General features: G+C 34.3%; 1 protein-coding gene across 1 annotated transcript in view; it reads left to right on the top strand.

Moving 5' to 3' along the window:
• Nucleotides 1–20,375, top strand: part of LOC113920611 (sodium channel protein type 2 subunit alpha) — an 84,197-nt gene that overhangs the window by 38,436 nt on the left and 25,386 nt on the right. The window contains 4 exon segments of the mRNA XM_035726810.1: nt 81–254; nt 2,673–3,029; nt 8,012–8,491; nt 18,728–18,848. Coding sequence (XP_035582703.1) covers nt 81–254; nt 2,673–3,029; nt 8,012–8,491; nt 18,728–18,848 — 1,132 coding nt within the window.

The following is a 20,375-nucleotide window of genomic DNA, read 5'->3' on the forward strand; positions in this document are numbered from 1 at the left end:
TGTTGGGACTAAGTTAAATTGCTCAATAATTATTTATGTTTTCAAGAGTATTCACTTGTGTAATAACATTTCTCACTTAGGTCTTCACTGGGATCTTCACAGCAGAAATGTTTCTCAAGATAATAGCCATGGATCCATATTATTACTTTCAAGAAGGCTGGAATATTTTTGATGGTTTAATCGTGAGCCTTAGTTTGATGGAACTTGGTTTGGCAAATGTCGAAGGATTGTCAGTTCTCCGATCATTTCGGCTGGTAAATTAACTGGGAGTCTCCATAATGTTTTTATAATTAATTTAATCAGACTTCTCTCTTATCTAGTAAGAATAAGAATTATAAGATTTCCCATAGTTAAATATTATTTGAATATATCTGAAAGCAAATCGGATTCCTCTACAACCGGCTGATAATTTGTTCTTCATCATAGCTTTAACAGATAACTGAAGTTTATTCAAATGAACAACCAACTGTTCTGTCTTTAGTAATTAAATGGCAGGGCTAATAGCAAGGGAGAAAAAAGGATTCATATATAAATCCAAATACAACTAAAGAACACAATATTCATCTTTCAGTTATGTGAAGCGTGCTTAACTGTGCATAAGACTTTGAGACTTAGGATGAGCTCACCTTTCTCTCAGAGGCTCAAGAATTATGGAGTTGCCCACTTTGCCCCTATAGAAGTCAAGACTTGAGACTGGGTAGAGTGTGCAAGGGCAGAAGGTGGAGTTCCCCACACATTTGCCCCTTCAGCCAGCTTGGAAGTCACCAGATCTAGTCCTAAGCAGACTTGCCTATATTATGTTTTGTTAATTTTAAAGAAGGAGTCTTTTATTTGATCTTTATATTCATCAGTTCATGAATCTTTTAAAATTAAGAGACAAAATATCAGTTGACATATTTCCATTTAAAGTGTGATATGTTTTATCATGCTGTTACTTTGAGTTAGCTCTTTTTGTGATTTATTTTCAATTAACAGAGGTGGTAGATAGTTACTAAAGACAGGTTCCTATCGGTAACATATTAATCATGATTAGATTCAAGACTTTGCTGTGAAGTTTATTTAGAATTTCCCGTACCACCTTCAAAGATGAAATTTGAGTTGAGATCCTTAGAGCTATGATTTCCTTCCCTAGTTGTCATGGATAGCTGTGAATCTAATTTGAAGCTAGAAGGATGCAAAAAATAGAGCAAAAATTAGAAATGATTATATAACAAAAAATATGGGCAACTACTTAAAAAATGTTTAGTAAATCTTTGTGATGATGTGATGCAATTTGGGGAAATAGGAAGCATATTAGCATTAGCGTTTTGCTTAGTCTGTAGGCTCTTTTGCATTAATTATTCTCTGGGAATAAATTAAACATTTTGGTGCATAACCACTCCTTTGGGTCACTTAGATGCATTAAATAATGCACTACTCTTGGCCTGACATTTACTGAAGCATCAGAAATAAAATGCTGCTGCAGTTGAAATGTAATGGTACCTTAGAGGACTCCATGAGCTCATACAACTGACACATCAAGTACAGTGGTGGCAAGCCATTTACACACTATAATGAATTGATTGATTAAGTCACTGAAGACACATAAGAGTTGACAAAATACAGCTTTTTACTTAAGTCCAAGTATTTCTTATTCGAATACAGTAGTTGCAGTAGTCCCCTCCCCCTTATCTGTGGGAATATGTTTCATGACCCCCAGTGGATGAAACTGTGGATAGTACTGAACCCTATATATACTGTTCTTCCCTATACATACACATCTGTGATAAAATTTAATTTATAAATTAGGCGCAGTAAGAGATTAACAATAATAAGTAATAATAAAATAGAACAATTACAACAATATGCTCTTAGTAAAAGTTATCTGAATGTGGTCTCTTTCTCAAAATATCTTATTGTATTGTACTCACCCTTCTTCTAGTGATGATATGAGATGATAAAATGCTTATGTGTTGAGATAAAGTGAGGTAAATGACATAGGCCTTGTGACATAGTGTTAGGCCACTATTAAGAAGGAGGAAAAAGCATCATCTGCTTCCAGACTGTGGTTGACCATGGTTAACCATGATTAACAGAAAATGAAAATGCAAACAAGGGCAGGGGGGAGTCTGGTGTAATAAAATCTCCTTTAAAATAGAGCTTGATGTTACAGCAAACTTATGATATAGCAAGATAAAGCAATCTAAAGATTAAGAAATTAGTTTTTTCTCTTGTAACTTACATAATTTGTGTTAATTTTATCTGTACTTATGCATCTCAAGTACACTAAAGAATGTATCCACTTTGAGCTTTTAAATAATGACAGCCTCAGCTTCTTGTGATCAGTCTCTGCCAATTAATCACCGTTAATCTTAGCTCTATCAGTTCCCTATGGAAAACAACAAAAAAAAATCTTACATTTACTTATGTAAGATTCTGGAAATTTTAGTATATCTTATCATTAAAATGCCAATAAGAACTGTATATTTGTTTTATTTATAAAATAGACTATTTTAGAATGAAAAATAACCCATGGTATTAAATAACTGATACATTTGCTAGATAATAGTTTGACATGCAAATAATCCAACACCCTATAATTGAGACAATTATGCCATAGATTTTCCCTGTAAATAAATTTACAGATTCTTTAGAGGGCAGGGCACTAATAGCCATCTCACTTTTGTTTCCAGCTCCGAGTTTTCAAATTGGCAAAATCCTGGCCCACCCTGAATATGCTGATAAAGATCATTGGCAACTCAGTAGGGGCTCTTGGTAACCTCACCTTGGTGCTGGCCATCATTGTCTTCATTTTTGCCGTGGTCGGCATGCAGCTCTTTGGTAAGAGCTACAAAGAATGTGTCTGCAAGATCTCCAATGATTGTGAGCTTCCACGCTGGCACATGCATGACTTCTTCCACTCCTTCCTGATTGTGTTCCGCGTGCTGTGTGGAGAGTGGATAGAGACCATGTGGGACTGTATGGAGGTCGCTGGCCAAACCATGTGCCTTACTGTCTTCATGATGGTCATGGTCATTGGAAACCTGGTGGTATGTAGTAAAAACATTTTCCTTATTTTTAGTAAAAGAAATGTAACCATTAAAAAGTATGTTCAACTGAGGAATGTTTTATATGTTTTTGGCTTTTTTAAAATCAATGCTTAATTATTCAGTATTGCAGGAGCCACATATAGTTTAGACCATTGAGACCCACATAAACTTTTTAAAAAATATTTTATTGTTTATTTTTATTTTTTCCAGTTTTATATAATTGACATATAACATATAACATATAGCATATAACAAACTGTTAAAATACCGTTTGAACCAGAGTTGTTCTTCATCACTATACTTCTTACTATTCCGTGGAGAGGGCCATTTCTGGCTTTTATCTTTTAGTTCTTGTATTAAAGCATGGATGTGTTACTAAGAATAATCACTCACTTTATTTTTAAGTATCAACAATTGTATCACTTGAAGATCTTTCAGATTTGGGTTTCCTGCAAATTGGAGTTAAAAAAAAATTAACGATCATCTCAATCCGTTAAAAGCACATGAGTTATTTGGTGCCTAGGAACTACAGTATCAGCAAGTAACACTGACTCAAGAATCACTTATTATCATGTCTATGTCAAATGAACCATTCCCAATACATCTTTACTGAGTCCTGGAGGCATGGAAAAGGTGATAAGAAGATACATATATGTATCTATATATATATATATATATATATACACACCATGATATGACTTACTCAAACAGGAGTAAAGATAGAAGTATCTAATATGTGTCAAAAATGTAAAAACAAAGTGCTATATGTCAAGTTCACAAAGTGGAAACATTGCTTTGGCAAAGATAATCAAGGCAGGTTTTGTCAAGGAGTTTGAACCTGAATTATCTTTAATTAAGATGTAAGATTTAGCTTGGTCAGAAGAAAAGTAGACTGTCACAAGCCAAGCAATAGTAGACCCAGTGGATGGGGAAGAGAAGACAATAGACTCAATGAGGGGGATCAGGTTCTTATACTTTACATATTAAGTAATTATTCTGAGTGGATTGATTAAGTTCCAATCCAGTGGACTAGAACAAGGACTGACATAACCATATTTTAAAATATGTAATTTATAGATTTAATTTCCTTTCACATAAAAGTAACCTCCAATTCCCCCAAAGGAAGAAAACAGGGAGAGGAAAAAAGGCAAAAGGTAATCAATTCATTTGCAGATTTCAGCCTCTTCAATATTAGCTTAGATAATGCAGACCTATTTTTGAAGTAACAAGAAACATGAGCACTGTGCAATCCAGAAGTGTGAACAGTGACTTAAAACAACAAATATTTATTATCTCTAGTTTCTGTGGATCATAAATTTGGGAGCAGCTTAACTGGGTGGTACTGGCTCAGGTTTGTCATAAGGTCGTTATCAAGTTGTTGGCTAGAGCCCCAGTTATCTTGACTGAAGCTGGAAGGTCAGCTTCCAAGAAGCCTCCTTCTCGTAGCTTTTGACAGGAAGTCCCAGTTACCTGTTGGCTGTTGGCACAAGGCCTCAGTTCCTTTCCACATGGACCTCTCCACAGGATTGTTGACTGTCTTTAGGACCTGCATCGGGCTTCTCCTAGACAGGTGACAGGAGAGAGAAGGCAAGGAGAAGGCTTTGTTTGTGTTCTAATCTTGGGTCCTACACTGTCCCTTCTGCCATATTGTATTCATCAGAGCTAGTCACTAAGAAAAACTCACACTTAAGAAGGAATTAGGCTTTAACTTTTGAATGGAGGAGTAACAAATAATTTGTAGATATATTTTATAGCCACCGCCAACCCCAATACAATTTGCTTGCTTTCAGGGAAGTACAGGATTGCGTAGAACAGGAAGAGATAGTCCTGGGGAGAGATACACAGAGCAGAAACAAAAAGTCACAGGCTTGTATTATAGATCTGGTTTGATTTTATGTATATATACATATATATTTGTCATATATTGGAAGAAAAGAAGAAAAGGCAAAGAACAGAATCCTTTATGACAACAATGAATGAACAGATCAAACTGCAGCAGGGAATCCATAGTCGGAGTAGTAGAAATTTAAGTGTAGGCTTAGACTGTGTAGAGTTTAATTTATGAAAAGGCCAATTGTGCATAACAAAATTGGATTTTTTTGTAGGCAATTCAGAGCTACAGATGGGTTTTTATTAGGAAGCTAACAATGAGCAAGTGGAAAATGCAAAATGGATTTAAAGAGAAAAAAATTCAACATATTCCATATAATCTATTAATTTACAGAAATAAGACAAATCTGATGTAATTATACAGAAGATTCAAATTGAAAAGAGAATTTCAGAAGTATCGATACCTATGGATGACATTTAATATAAATTTGGATTACTGTAGGGTACTTGTATGGCTCAGTCGGTTAAGTGTCTGCATTCAGCTCAGGTCATGATCCCAGGGTCCAGGGATTGAGCCCCTCCCCCCCTTCAGGGTCCCTTCTCAGCAGGGAGTCTGCTTCTCCCTCTCTTTCTGCCCATCCCCCTTCTTGTGCGCTCTATCTCTCTCAAATAAATAAAATCTTTTTTAAAAAAATTTGGATTACTGTATATAATTAAAGAGATATAGTCTGTAAAATAATCCTTTCCTTCTACATGCATACACTGAAATTCTGTACCTTTAAGGAAAAAATTAAAGGCTCTCCTTTCTCTTTTGACTATCAGCTTAAAAAGTTCCCCTTTTTGGGATATCCTGGATATTATTTCTGGAGTAGGTAAGGTAGTAATAATATCTGTCATTTTTACCACCAGTAAGGAAATGTGTTCATATTACATATGCTTAAACAAGGTTGAATGGACTTTGTGCACTGCCTCCTATAATTTTTCTTTTTCATCCTCACTGAAGAGAGAAAGGTCCCCCAAAGGCAAGCTGACATAACCCCTTTTGAACTCCCATAAACTTCTGACGGTGCTCCACCACAAGAAGTGTCAGTAATCACTGCCATGACTGGTCCACAGACAAGACAGAGACGGGGCCACAGACTGCCCCACACTCATTCAAACAAGAAAGGGGAGCGGGCCATACAGCTATAACAGTAAATGACACACTTAGAAATAGAGTCCTTGCCTCAGTACTTCAAAGAGGAAGTATAAGTTGTATCTCACTCTGGGAGGGTCGATTGATACATATCAAGAAAAATTTCCTAATAGACAAAGACAGTTCATTAATAACTTTCAGAAATCAAATCTAGAAAACAACTTTGACACCAAAATTCAGTTTCATTATGGATAAACAACAAAATGTAGCATTTAATTTTTTCTTTTCATCTATTTTTCATCCAAATAATAAATTCAAAGGCAAATCACAATAAAATATAATTTTATTGGTAAAGGAGTAAGCCTTAGTATGAATACGAGCAGCCATGGTATAGCAATTGAGAAATGTCAGTATAGACTCACAGATTATGTGAAGTCCTTACTGGATCTTACACATTTTTACATTTCCTATTACCATTTGTTAGACTAACTTGTAACTGGCTAAACAAAGGAGTTTTAGGCCTTATTAGTTTATTGGAAAGATAGAATGTGGCAAGAATGCAACATCCTTTTCATTGGAGTTTTACTTAAAGTCTTTTCTAGGACTCGTCTTTATTACTTACATTTTGTCTTTGGATCCCTTTACTACTATATCCTTCTGTGATTCTATATGCTTCAATAATCAGAGACTCATAAAATTATCAGTCAAATCCTGAAAAATATTATGCAACTTGGTCTTGTGCCCATCTGAGTACCTGATTCATTAGTAAATTACATCTTTTGAGTACATACAATGGGTTTATAGTCACTAATCTTTTCACTCGCTCATACCAGTGGCCTATTTTTGGAGACTCAAGTTACAGACTAATTAGTGATTTTTGTCCATGGCAATATCTTGATTCCACAATCTTTAACTCAATATTAACATCATGGTTATTGTATAATAACATTTTTTATAGATATTTCCAGCCATTGTATAGATCTAGTGGCCATGATTTTCTGAACCAAAGACTGTGACTTTTGATCTAACAATTTTTTTTTTTTCTAATTTGGTAAGTTGTCTGGTGCAAAAATTGGTACAAATACATAAAACAAAATCATGTTTAAATGTATTACAATTATCTTTGCTTTTAGGAATAAAGTTAAAATAAATTATCAGTGTCCTGGAAAATCCAAGTTACATGGGGAAAATACTTAGCATCCCAAATAAAACTTCTTTTTCTTTGTTCACTGTTATAGTTATCTAGATAACTAAGATTTCTCTTTTGGAACTGAACTTAATTTAGAAGTTTCACATAGTAGTGGTTTCAGTAATTTTGTAATGACTAAAAAGGAAATAGTGTTAATAGTATTACTTGATATTGGACAGGTATTTATTTCATTAATTTTTTTTCAGGATAGTTTATCACAAACTAAAAGGAGTATCTATTGGTAAAAAAATGAGGTATAAGAGCGATCTTGGAAAATTTATACTTAAGAGCAACTGAAACAACGCAATGTTTTCTTTTTTTTTTGAGTGGATTTGTATGTTTTTATTGAATTAAGACCAAGACAATCATAGCATATACAAGTCCATGTTGTTTTTGTTTTTAACATTTTATTTTTTAATAGATGTATATATTGATAGTGGAATTATTTTTTTATTATGTTAATCACCATACATTACATCATTAGTTTTTGATGTAGTGTTCCATGATTCATTGTTTGCGTATAACACTCAGTGCTCCATTCAGTACGTGCCCTCTTTACTACTCATCACCAGGCTAACCCATCCCCCCACCCGCCTCCCCTCTAGAACCCTCAGTTTGTTTCTCAGAGTCGGTAGTCTCTCATGGTTCGTCTCCCCCTCCGATTTCCCCCCCTTCATTTTTCCCTTCCTGCTATCTTCTTCTTCTTCTTTTTTTCTTTTTTAACATCTAATGTATTATTTGTTTCAGAGGTACAGGACTGTGACTCAGCAGTCTTGCACACTTCACAGCGCTCACCATTTTCATCACCTATTTTCCTACTGTGTGTAGGTTCTGAACCTCTTCCTGGCCTTGCTCCTGAGTTCATTCAGTTCCGACAACCTCGCCGCCACTGACGATGATAATGAAATGAACAATCTCCAGATTGCCGTGGGAAGAATGCAGAAGGGAATCGATTATGTTAAAAGAAAACTACGTGAATTTATTCAGAAAGCCTTTGTTAGAAAGCAGAAAGCCTTAGATGAAATTAAACCTCTTGAAGATCTGAATAACAAAAAAGACAGCTGTATTTCCAACCACACCACTATAGAAATAGGCAAAGATCTCAATTATCTCAAAGATGGGAATGGGACCACCAGTGGCATAGGCAGCAGTGTGGAAAAATACGTTGTGGATGAAAGCGATTACATGTCATTCATCAACAACCCCAGCCTCACTGTGACTGTACCAATTGCTGTCGGAGAGTCTGACTTTGAAAATTTAAACACTGAAGAATTTAGCAGCGAGTCAGATATGGAGGAAAGCAAAGAGGTAGGAATTTTTAAATAAGATAGTTTAACATCACGTATGCTTTAAACTAGGAGTCCACATTAAAGTTATGTTTTATCTCTGTAAGAAAATAGAAAGTATCTATTGACACACTTTCTATGGCAAAATTGGTGATAGATAAATTAACGACAGATTAAAATGTAGCCAGATATTTGATATGCTGACTCATTTTTTCAAATATTCGCCATTTTGAATTATTGATAATATTAATATTCAGATTAATATGAATTTAATTATCTGAAAATAATTTGAGATTTGTGAAAATGCTTCAGTTTGTTCATTTTCTTCCTTTTAATTCTCCCACAATGGTGGTTTTTTGTACGTACTAGAAAAATACTTGGTGAGAGGGCAGTTCCAATTCTCACTTGGCTTTTTTTTTTTAAGATTTTATTTATTTATTTGACAGACAGAGACATAGCAAGAGAGGGAACACAAGCAGGGGAAGTGGGAGAGGGAGAAGCAGGCTTCCCGCTGAGCAGGGAGCCCGATGTGGGGCTCGATCCCAGGACCCTGGGATCGTGACCTGAGCTGAAGGCAGACGCTTGAAGACTGAGCCACCCAGGTGCCCCTATCACTTGGCTTTTATGAAATACTTCATAAAATGTGATCTTATTTAGTTTGCACAGGCATTTTTATTCATGAAAAATCTGGGATATTGGCTTGATACTTACATATAGTTTCATATTTCTGAAGTAAATAATTTTTTTAAGGAAATGAAGGTAATAATGACTCATGCTGAAAATGTGTAACCCTACTGAGCCCAGACCATGCTGTCTACACAAACAAGACTTGATATGTTAGAATATGTAAAATTCTGAGTTTATCAACTACAGTACCAGTCTCGGCAGTTTAAAGTATTCTTTGATTTACTAGAAAAGTATGAGTACCACAGTATGCTTTTAATTTGTTTCTAGGTTAATAAGCACAGAGTTGGGGATAAAGAGAAGAAAGAATTTAAACCCTTAGTGTTGAATTGTTTAACCATACAAAAATGAAAACAGAATTCCCAGTGATTAAAGCTTGCATAAGCAAATAAAAATAACAGCCAAAGGCAAAGATTCATCCTTTCTTGTCTTTTGAATTGGTTGACAGGAAGAGAAAGACCTCCAATACTATTTTCATTCTAAGAAAGACAGAGGACTGGGGAGCTTGAGGCACTGAAGGATAAAATTTAAGTAGTGTAACAGTCACAAAAATTGGACATTAGTTAATAAAATTATGAACAAAAATATATTTCTATGAAGGAAACCTTAGCTGTTTCAGTCAGTATTCCCATGTTGATTACCTAAAATTACTGAAGAATATGCTATTTTTCATTCTTTCTTGTTTTAAGATAAGTATTGTTAATTCTGTGATTAGGTAGAAGTAGATGTTAAACATGAAATCCAGAGAAAGTTTATTTATTTATTTATTTTTATTATGTTATGTTAATCACCATACATTACATCATTAGTTTTTGATGTAGTGGTCCATGATTCATTGTTTGTGTATAACACCCAGGGCTCCATGCAGAATCTGCCCTCCTTAATACCCATCACCAGGCTAACCCATTCCCCCACCCGCCTCCCCTCTAAAACCCTCAGTTTGTTTCTTAGAGTCCATAGTCTCTCATGGTTCGTCTCCCCTTCCGATTTCCCCCGCTTCATTCTTCCCCTCCTGCTATCTTCTTCTTCTTTTTTTAACATATTTTATTTATTTGAAAGAGAGAGAGTGAATGAGAGAAAGCATGAGCAGGGGAAGAGGGAGAAGCAGACTCCCCGCTGAGCAGGGAGCCCGATGTGAGGCTCGATCCCAAGACCCTGGGATCGTGACCTGAGCCAAAGGCAGTCGCTTAACCGACTGAGCCACTCAGGCACCCCAGAAAAAGTTTAAATATAGGTGTTAAAATTAACAGGTAAATAACAAGGCCATAGTTATTAGTTTCACAAAATAAGTGATGTGATTCAAGGGGAAAATTATAAAACTTTATAGCCTGAGGCAACGAATTGCTGTAACTAGTTGAACTCAAATGTTTACTAATAAGGCCATTATTTTAAAATTTAATAATATCTTAATATATGGTTAATAAAATTTTGGATAAGCGTAGTTGGTTGGGCTATGCTGAAGGAAAGGGTGGGGACTAATTGTTCCTATAGTATATTACTAGAAATTGAAGCCAGCATTTAGAAAATAGAATTGGGTCATTAGATTTTACTATATATTCCCCTCTTGTTATCCTGACATTATACCAAATAGCAAATATTTGCTGTAAGGGAAGTCAATTTTTCTTTTTTTTTCAATTTTTCTTTTTATGTATGCTTAATTTTAGAGTATTTCATATAAACCAAGAATAAATTATGAAGAATCAAATGTTAAAGGCATCAGTCAGTTTAAACCTTTGGCTAAGTTTGAGTATCTTTTGAGGTGTAGTTAACTTGACATCCGGTCTTTTTAATTTTCAGAAATTTTAAAGCCTCAGGCTTCTCCAAAACTGCATGTGTTTTTGCCTCACCTCAAATCCTTATATTTGAAATGTCCAGTCAGGTGGGGCTTATAGTAGGAAAATCCAGACTCTCTTTCTAGTTACCGTTAAGCTTTTTCATTTGTTTTGTTTTTCAATTTAGTACTCCAAAATAACATATGTAAAGTCATTACTTTGGAATTGGAGGCAGAGAACTGATCTGCCCATTGGAAATAGAATTATTTTATTGCTTTGGCTGTGGAGTCCTTTAGATTCGTTCTCACATAGAGATTGTTACCTGGTTGCTAAAATTTATTATTTGGAGAAATTTTCAAGTATATCTTGATATCAAACTTCCTAAATATAAACTCATAAAAAATTAGGGCAATAGTCTAGGAAGAGAAATGTGCAGGTTTTAATCATTTGGTATTTTACCTAGTAGCTCTATACTAGAAAACAAAAGAGATTTGAGAGAATTATCCAAGAATTCCAAATATTCCTACCTGAAATATCTGTTTAGTGTTCTGTCTTCTAGTTATTTTTGTCTGTTCATTTTTTTAAACTGATGGGATGGGGTTGTGCTGTTAAATATCACATGTAGAGTAGTAAGAAATGGTATGAAGGTTATTGATATTCTTTTCTAAATAATTTTTAATTAAAGGAAAAAATATGGCACTTTAAAATTTTTGGAATGCCTGAAAATCCCTTTTTATAGGACAGACTAACCAAGTGGACTCGGAGGTTGTTTGGGTGTTTGAACTAAATCCTCTATGTCTTTGACAAAGTTGTGTGATTCTTTGATACCTTTCTGTGGATTCTCTAGAGCTTACCATGTTATAATCATGTATGCTTTAACTCAACATTATTTGACTATATTTAATGTAATTCCTTTCATAGTTTGCAATTTTGAATGATTTCTCTTTTAGAGTTTTAATAATGTTGAAAACATGCTTGAATGATTATTTTTCAAAGTGAAATTTACTAGTACAATATGGTGACCTTCACTGCTTACCATTCTTACTTCTCACAGGGGTAAAATCAAGCTGGAGCCATCAAGAGTGCAGCTCTGGTGTTTTTTAACCAGCCAGAGGCTCGTGCCACCACTTTTACCCAGGTTACCCAAGCAAGTTGTACATATATAAATATAATCAGTTTCTAAATGAATTTTGAGTGGCCTGCATGTTACTCAGCTACATTCCTTGCCCATCCATTGGCAGTAAAATAAAAATATGCACAGCTGCTCTTATGCTGAGTCATATAAAGCATGGTCAGGCAAGTCTGGCAACCCTAAGTTTTTGAAACAATGATATAGTTGCTAATCTTCTTTCATAGATTTTAATAGAAATTATATTCACTGAAAAATAAAAGTGCATGCCTTTATGGATTATTTAATTTCCATTTAATGCTACAGAGTTTTGAACATGCTAAGGGCTTAAAGGAGAAATGTAGGTGCTCTTTGAAAAACTTGCAGAAAAGCTTTCTCACCCCTGTTTTGTTTTGTTTTTTTAATATAATCCCAATGGGTGTACTTTGTTGGTAATTTTTTGTTCACTGTCATATTAAGTTTTTCTGAAAGGTAATCTGAAAAACAAAGTAATCCCTTATTCATGTGCAAACTGTTTAAAGGGTATTTTAATGTGATAATAATGTAAATGAATTGGAATGTTTATATTTTGGCTGCTAGCAGCATGGGTACAATTTTTATCTGCTTCATTACAGAGAAAATGACATTGTTTTATTCAGCAATTGACCAAAAGTATTTTACATTTAGAATATGATTACCTTGGAAATTCTGTTGATATCTACCCCTAAAACTCCTAAGACTGAAAGAAAAGGGGAAAAAATGCTTTTTGTATACCAAAAAAAATTAGATAATGGTCTTTTAGGTGGGAAAATAGATCTGGAATCCACCTTCTTTACTTGGTTGTTCCTCTGTCCTTTGTGGTTTTGTTTTTCCTTATTTCATCCAGACCTGCTGGGAAACTTTCTCCTGAAGAATATTATTTAAATATATCATGCACTACAAACTCCTATATAGGAAGAGAATCCTTGTGAGGTCCTTCAGTGTTTTTAAATGAAAGGACCTCCCTTGTCATTGATCATGGCAATGAGTGTAACCCACTTTGGGGTCCATTTGGTGGACCTTTGCATTTCCTAATGTTGAAATCATAGTTTTGTACTCAAATATGTTAACCAAATTGCTCAGTGCGATTGAATTATTTTCTTAAGAAATATTAATTAAATACTTTGTCACTTAGGTGCAGTTTCCTCTTCTGCCATTAAAACTGTAAAACAACCCCAGTATAAGCATAGTTGGCTCTCTGGAAAGGAGCAATGATTATGTCATTCTTATAGTATTCTTTTATACTTTGGAACAATATATTCAGTCTCTGGCACTCTAGACTTTTGAAAGATAATGCCCTGTATATTGAAGAATGACATACAATAGGACCCAAGATATCTAAGCGTTTGCAATGAAACACAGATAATACGTATACACAAGGACTAGAGAGAATTTTTTTCCCTATAATTTATTAATTCTTCAGAAAAGTGTGGGACTTGACTCCTTAGGATAATAGCTTGTTTTTCCCAGTTTCTTGGAAAAAAGGAAGGTTCATTTCCTTATTTTCTGAGTATTCCATATTCCAAGTTCTTGAATAAACAGGTATACCAAGAAAGTGATAATCAGATATATTACCTACCAGTTTATTTCGGACATTTATTGGAGTACATATGGTGAAACACAAACTAAGCAGAAACTGGTTTAAATTGACTTACTTATTCTTAACTCTTACATTATTACAGTTTTCAATGTCCTTGAATATGTCTCTTATCCTCCCTCAGGAAACATTGTCTGCTCCATAAAAGAGTATACTAAATCCAATACAAGGGGTGGAAGAGGGAAAAAGATGTAAGAGAAGGTTTTGGTGGGAAGGATTCAGTAAGAACCCACTTACGATTTTATCCTGGAGAATGTTTAGTCCTCGAAGGAAAGTTTTCCAGTAGGATAGTGATTAAGGGAGAAAAAAGCTCTTAATATCCTTCATGTAAGAACAAAATGGACTAAACATGTGTGTCTTTGGGGCACTATCTATCTGCTGAGGAGTAGGCCAACATGATATAAGGCTTACTTTTGCGGGGCCAAGATGGATACTTCAAATCCAATTTATGGTTTGAAAATTGTGTAATGTATCCATTATAAAGACAGAAATGGTTTCTGGGTAATGTAGTATAATACTAATGATACTTTTTGTCATATGTTTGATTTTGCCATCTTCCTTATTAAGACCATAACACCAACAGTCCCTTTCTGGTATTAATATGCCACTTTGGCCTTAAGCTTATCCCAAAGCAAGCAAGATTATAACTTTCATTGTTCTAGTGTTAAGATTTTTCATGGAAAATAACCCAGAGCTCCTTAAATATAAATTTGAATTAAGATCCATGTGGAACAAAGGATTGCCATTCTTGGGGGTCAGAATATTTAGATACGAAATATTTGATTTAATCTATATTTGAAGCTATTTCGTTCTTTAAAATCCCAGCTCCTTTTATTGAGTCAGAGTAGAATATACCTCTTTTCTAAATTATATAAAATCTTTATAATATTATATACAATCTTTGCAATAATTATATTTCCCCTAAAAATGTATCTCAGTTTTATAATGAAAAACAAGTGTGCCTATGAAAAAAATAACAAATGATGTTTTCTCTCCCTTTTTCTGCTATGATTAATTATTTTAAAAAATACTTTACTTTCTGAAAAAAAGACTATTACTTTGGCATGTCAGTGTTTAATAGTAATATATCAATGACATGAAAAGTAAAAGAGATAGAATGTTTAAAAATACAAAATGAGATATTATGTGCCTTGATATTTATTTATTAGATCACTTAGCAAATATTAGCATTTAATATTCCAATAAGAATCTGGCAGCTTTTCAATAGGAAGAGTCCTGTAGTATGAGATTTTCATTAAAACAAATGTTCATGTAATATTCCACCTGAAAATAAATTATTGCCAGTGCTATTCATAGCAAGTAACAATTGGCTATTCCTGTTTGATCTCTTTACTATCCTGATATTAGAATACATCATATTTTGTTAAAATTTAACTAGGCGAGGGTACTCTAACAATATTTAGTTCATTTATTTCCTAATAAATAAGCACAAAAAATAAAAAGGGAACCTAAACATTTATATTTTACCAAAGGGAAATATAAAACTTGCCAAGTGTGGAACTTCAAAGTATAGAACTGGTTCTATTTCTAGCCAATTCATATTTTGGTCTGTTACTCATGGGGTATTTTGCAGTGGATGATGCCTAGTTTGGAGCATTTGCAAGCAACCTTTATTTGAAAATTCTTCAAGTGCATGAGTTCTAAAGTTCCATATAATGATGTATATTTGACAGTTCTATTTGGTGAATTTGTGCGATAGTTAGGATTTATTATAATTATGACCATATCTGAAGCTGGAGTTTTATAGTCTTAATTTGATTCCTTTGATTTTTATAGATTCTTTACACATTTTAACTTTTACTTGACATATTTTATATTATGATATTTGCCTCTTATGTAATTTTAAGAAAGTCAATGGATTGATGTTATCAAGAAAGATTTTATAAATCAGTTTCTTGCCTACATCTCGGTATTATTGTTTAAAGTAAACTTTTTGTTCATTTAATATTCCAATGAATATTTAGTTCTACTCTACATTAATACATATAGGAATATGAATATAAACTGAACTAATACTAAGTTCATAGTCACAAAACATGGGAATCAATAATATCACAAGCACTATCATGAACCTACAACATTTAACTACATATCACGTCTACTAAATATTTTATACTGATAAAGGTTGGTTTTACTTATGAATCATCAAAAAATTCTCTAGGAAGTTCTGGTAAAATAGGGTACAGAAGATCTAGAGTCCAGTTACTGACTCACTATAACTAATGACAAGGTATTTAAAGCCACATTTCCTTCTCTAAATAGACACCAGATTGGTTGCTGTTCCACATCAGAGGGAAGATGGAGAAGGAGGAGATTGCTTCTCCTTAAAAAGATTCCATTCACCAATGGGACTGCAGATCTAACTATAAAGAGTGAAAAGAAAGAAAACACTGTCAGAATGATTCAGTATTAGTTTACTAACTCCAGAGTTAAACTACAGTTTTCGTTGTAGACTGATTTTAGGTCTGAATAATTGAGAACCTGATGTTGAGACAACACTCCTAATTCTAAAAGTTGTTGGCCACTATTTACACAATTCAGAATCTTAAAGGATTTGTGTTACTCTGCACCTAAGTGGGGATTTTATTTGTATTCCCTTGAATGTAAAAGTATTTGATAGGCGGTGTCAGAAGTAGTTACTGGCAGAATAAAAGAGTCCATGCACTGGTCATTTATTCATTTACTCAACAAACATCTATTAAACACAAACATTGGTGATAGGTACTAGGGACACAGAGATGGCAAAAGTAGTATCTTTGCCTCAAAAGATTAAGTCTTGTGCTATACGTCTTCTAGAGACAAAATAGTTTCATGTTGCACTTATAAAAAAGTAGTAACCTGACCTTTAAATACACAAATATTTGGCTTCAATAAAAAGACATTATTTCTATATTAGTATTAAGGAGCTGCACCAAATGAAAGGGGTGATAGTTGATGTTACAGGGATCCTCTGGAACATTTCAAACCAAGATTCACTGGAATTTGTTATCTGATGACTTCTCCCCATCAGTGTCAAGAGCTCACCTTCATTTTGTTATGGAGAAGTCATTCATTCATTATTTTTTAAACAATATTTATTGAGTACCTTTGACATACCCAGCCCTGATAGGCTGTAATGCCATCATTCACTAATGCCAGTCTGAGCATATGGAGTACTTTGAATATGGAGCCTCATTTTTTCCTTGGGTTCGCCCCTAGGTCTTCCCCCAATCTCTATTTACAGTGTTACCCTTTTTTCCTAAAAGGAATGTTTTCCATTTCTTATTGTGGGCTGTCTGCAGTTAGATTAGGTATGACTTAGCTTCAGTTTTTCCGATTGCCATGTTTCAACATCCTGCAAAGGAAAAGATCAGTATCTTCAGCTCCCTGATATGTAACAATTTTATTCAAGTCAGATGAATTGGAATGAGAGGATAATTTGGTTATATCTTAGTCAATTACGTGTACCTAAACACAGCTATATTATCAAAGAGTCTAACCAAAAGACGAAGGATAAGAAATTAGAAGTCTGAAAAATTAAAATATTGTATAATAAATATTCCCACTTTGACATTTCACCTTAAAACTAAATATATTTAAATTTTAAGGACAAAGATATCGTGATTATCTGTCTACTATTGTGATACACCTGGTGAGCAGAAGAATTCAACAAACTTCAAGCATTTTATAATATATAATCCTTGATTTAACTGTTTCAGTCAAATTAAAAAATAGTCCTGAAACTGGGTCTAAGAAGATAGACACATCTAATATTTATGCTTCTATCACTGATATTGTTAAATTACATAAGACAAAAGCATTTTCAATCTCATATTTATCATATATAAATAGTTTTACTTCATCAGCATCACTATGCCAAGTAAATATTTTAAATAAAGAAAATTATTTTCATAAAATAAAGGAACCAGCTTCCCAGAGCAGATCCATATAATCCTTAGCTCAAGTATGAGTAGAGTGTTTCTAGTACTGACTACAATATCCACTTTGTAGTAGTTCAACATACTTCAGTGTGCATTTTATCGTGTGCTTACCTCATCCCCTTTATAAAGTAGCTCTTATCAGCTCAGCCATTTCCTAATGTTATGCACTAATGGTAATAACATTGTAACAGGTCCGGGAATGCTGTGGCCCAAACTACTCTGATTCCATGTGGCACTCATACCTGGCCCTGTGTCATTCCTGCAGCATTTTAAGACCAGGCTAAAGACTGGGATCCCTTTATTTTTAGCTGATCCCTTTAACACCCTGACCTGGCTAAAGTTTGTTATATGTCAAGGTCCAAAACAACTTCTTTCTATTATATTTTTCTTTTGGTGGTATTTGATGTAGCCTAAAGGAAACCAAAGTGACTGCCAAAGATTCGCTTCTCCCCGTATTAACAGGACAGGTAAGAGTGCCAGAGTAACAAGTAGTTTCCAAATGCACAATGAAACACAGGGGTGCATTGGCCAAAGAGAATGCAAAATACCAGCTCTTGCTATAAAGCTAACAATGTGCTGCTCTTTTCTGAATTAGAAAACTATAGAATATATTTAATAACAACCTAGTGGTATATGTTTTCATGTCAATGAAAAGTGGATAAATTTAGATTGTTGCTGTTTATGTGCATTGGATCAATCTTTTCTGCATTTGACATGAAAATACACTTGTGCAGCTTTCATTGGTTGGGTCACAATTTTAGAATAAAACAAACTATACCATTTGCAAGCTATTTTACAAAAGCAAGATCACAGATGACCATATGGCTCTGGCAGCTTACAAAGCTCTCTTCAGGATTTTATTTCAGAATCTCTATACATGGGCTTAATCAAAAATTATTTAAGTTGTTAGCACCATATTTTTAAAGAAAAAATATGCTGTGGCACTGCATCTAATCTTGTGACCCCCACCTCTACTAAAGCGGACTGGCATTATGTTTAAGATACTCTTGAATTACAGATCAAGGAAATGCATACAGAAGACTTGAGGTCACGCCTTTTGAGTTTTTATATTATAAAGAAAATATTTTAAAAGATTTTCTGTGGAATTGATTTTCAGAAGCTAAATGCAACTAGTTCATCTGAAGGCAGCACAGTTGACATAGGAGCTCCCGCTGAGGGAGAGCAACCTGAGGTAGAACCTGAAGAATCCCTTGAACCTGAAGCCTGTTTCACGGAAGGTAAGTGGGAACAATGCATATGAGCTCACTGGACCACTCTTACGTATGTCTTTCCCCATCTTCTAATCATCTCTATCTAGTGACTATCCGTTTATTTGTGTGGCTTTTGTTTTTTTTTTTTCTGTATCAAAACAAAGATAATTTTTTAGAAGATAAGATTTATGTAATCAGACATTCCTATTTTTGTGCATACTGTTCAGCTAAGAAATGCTGCTAACTATATGGGTGTTTTAGTGGCCTTCTAGAATATTGAATCAGAGAGAATAACAAATCAAGCATATCTCTCGTTAGCTTTAAAAACAAAAGGAAGAAAAAATTTAAGGTCCAAGAGGTAATTTATTGTTTACTGTTTTGTCAGCTTACAATGGGGAGTAAATGATAAGTGTACATTTAAAACTGTCCATGAGTAATGGTTACTTGTATCTGTCAAGATTAATTTTTTTACTTGTTCTGAATGATAATAGATAAGAGATAATGAAATGCCAAAATATACTATGAGTTTTATAATATGGGACACCATGCCATCAGGCCAATAATACCAAGAGGATTTTCTGAAGAAAACTAAAATTATGTAATTTGAGGTATGGATCAGTTATCTCTTGAACAATAATACTATATATCCAATATTTTTGCTCATGAGTCCATGGCCAGCTAGATGGTTTTGCTGATCTCGGATAGGCTCTCTTCCAAGCCTGAGGTTTCGCATGGACTCTTGGGCTGACTCAGCTCCACTCCACTCTTAATCTTGTCCTCCGCACAGTGAGCAAGTATGTTCACGGGGTGAAGGCACAGGAGCAGGAGAGGAAGCCTAACTGCCAAGGCTCCTCTTCTGCCAGGTTTGCTCCTGTGCTGTTCATCAAAGCAAGTCACCCGGCCAATCCAGACTGTGTGGGAATGCACCGCTAATGATCAAAGAGACAGAAAAATTTAGTACAATTTCTTCCCACAAGATCAGAAATTCTCTTCATTTCTTATATAAACCCCTATTGTAGGTACAAGAACATTTCTCTAAAACCCTGGATATCACTTCACATTTAACTCATTTTTTTAGTTAACAGCTGTTTAATAATGCATATCATGTCTTAGTCTCAAATCAATAACATATAGCAATTGCTTAAGCAAAAATTTAAAAATAGAGACATGCCTCAGGGCTGCCTGGGTGGCACAGTAGGTTAAGTATCTGACTCTTGATTTTGGTTCAGGTCATGATCTCAGGGTCATGAGATCAAACTCAGCATTAGGCTCCACATTCAGCGGGGAGTCTGCTTGGGTTTCTCTCTCTGTCTCCCTCTACCCCCTCCCCCTCTCTAAAATGAATAAATAGATCTTTAAAAAAATTAAAAATAAAGATAGCGACTGCCTCAAATTGCTACTAGTAATGCAATTTTATTACAACTAATTCTAAAAGTGTTTCATTTGGGTTATGCATGTTTACATTAAGAACACTAAAGCTGTTTTAATTTAAACTTTAAGCAAATTTTAGAATATGTAATTACACAGATGTTAGAAATCACAATTGACATCAGT

This window comes from Zalophus californianus, chromosome 3 (assembly GCF_009762305.2).
Source record: "Zalophus californianus isolate mZalCal1 chromosome 3, mZalCal1.pri.v2, whole genome shotgun sequence".
Classification (NCBI taxonomy): domain Eukaryota; kingdom Metazoa; phylum Chordata; class Mammalia; order Carnivora; family Otariidae; genus Zalophus; species Zalophus californianus.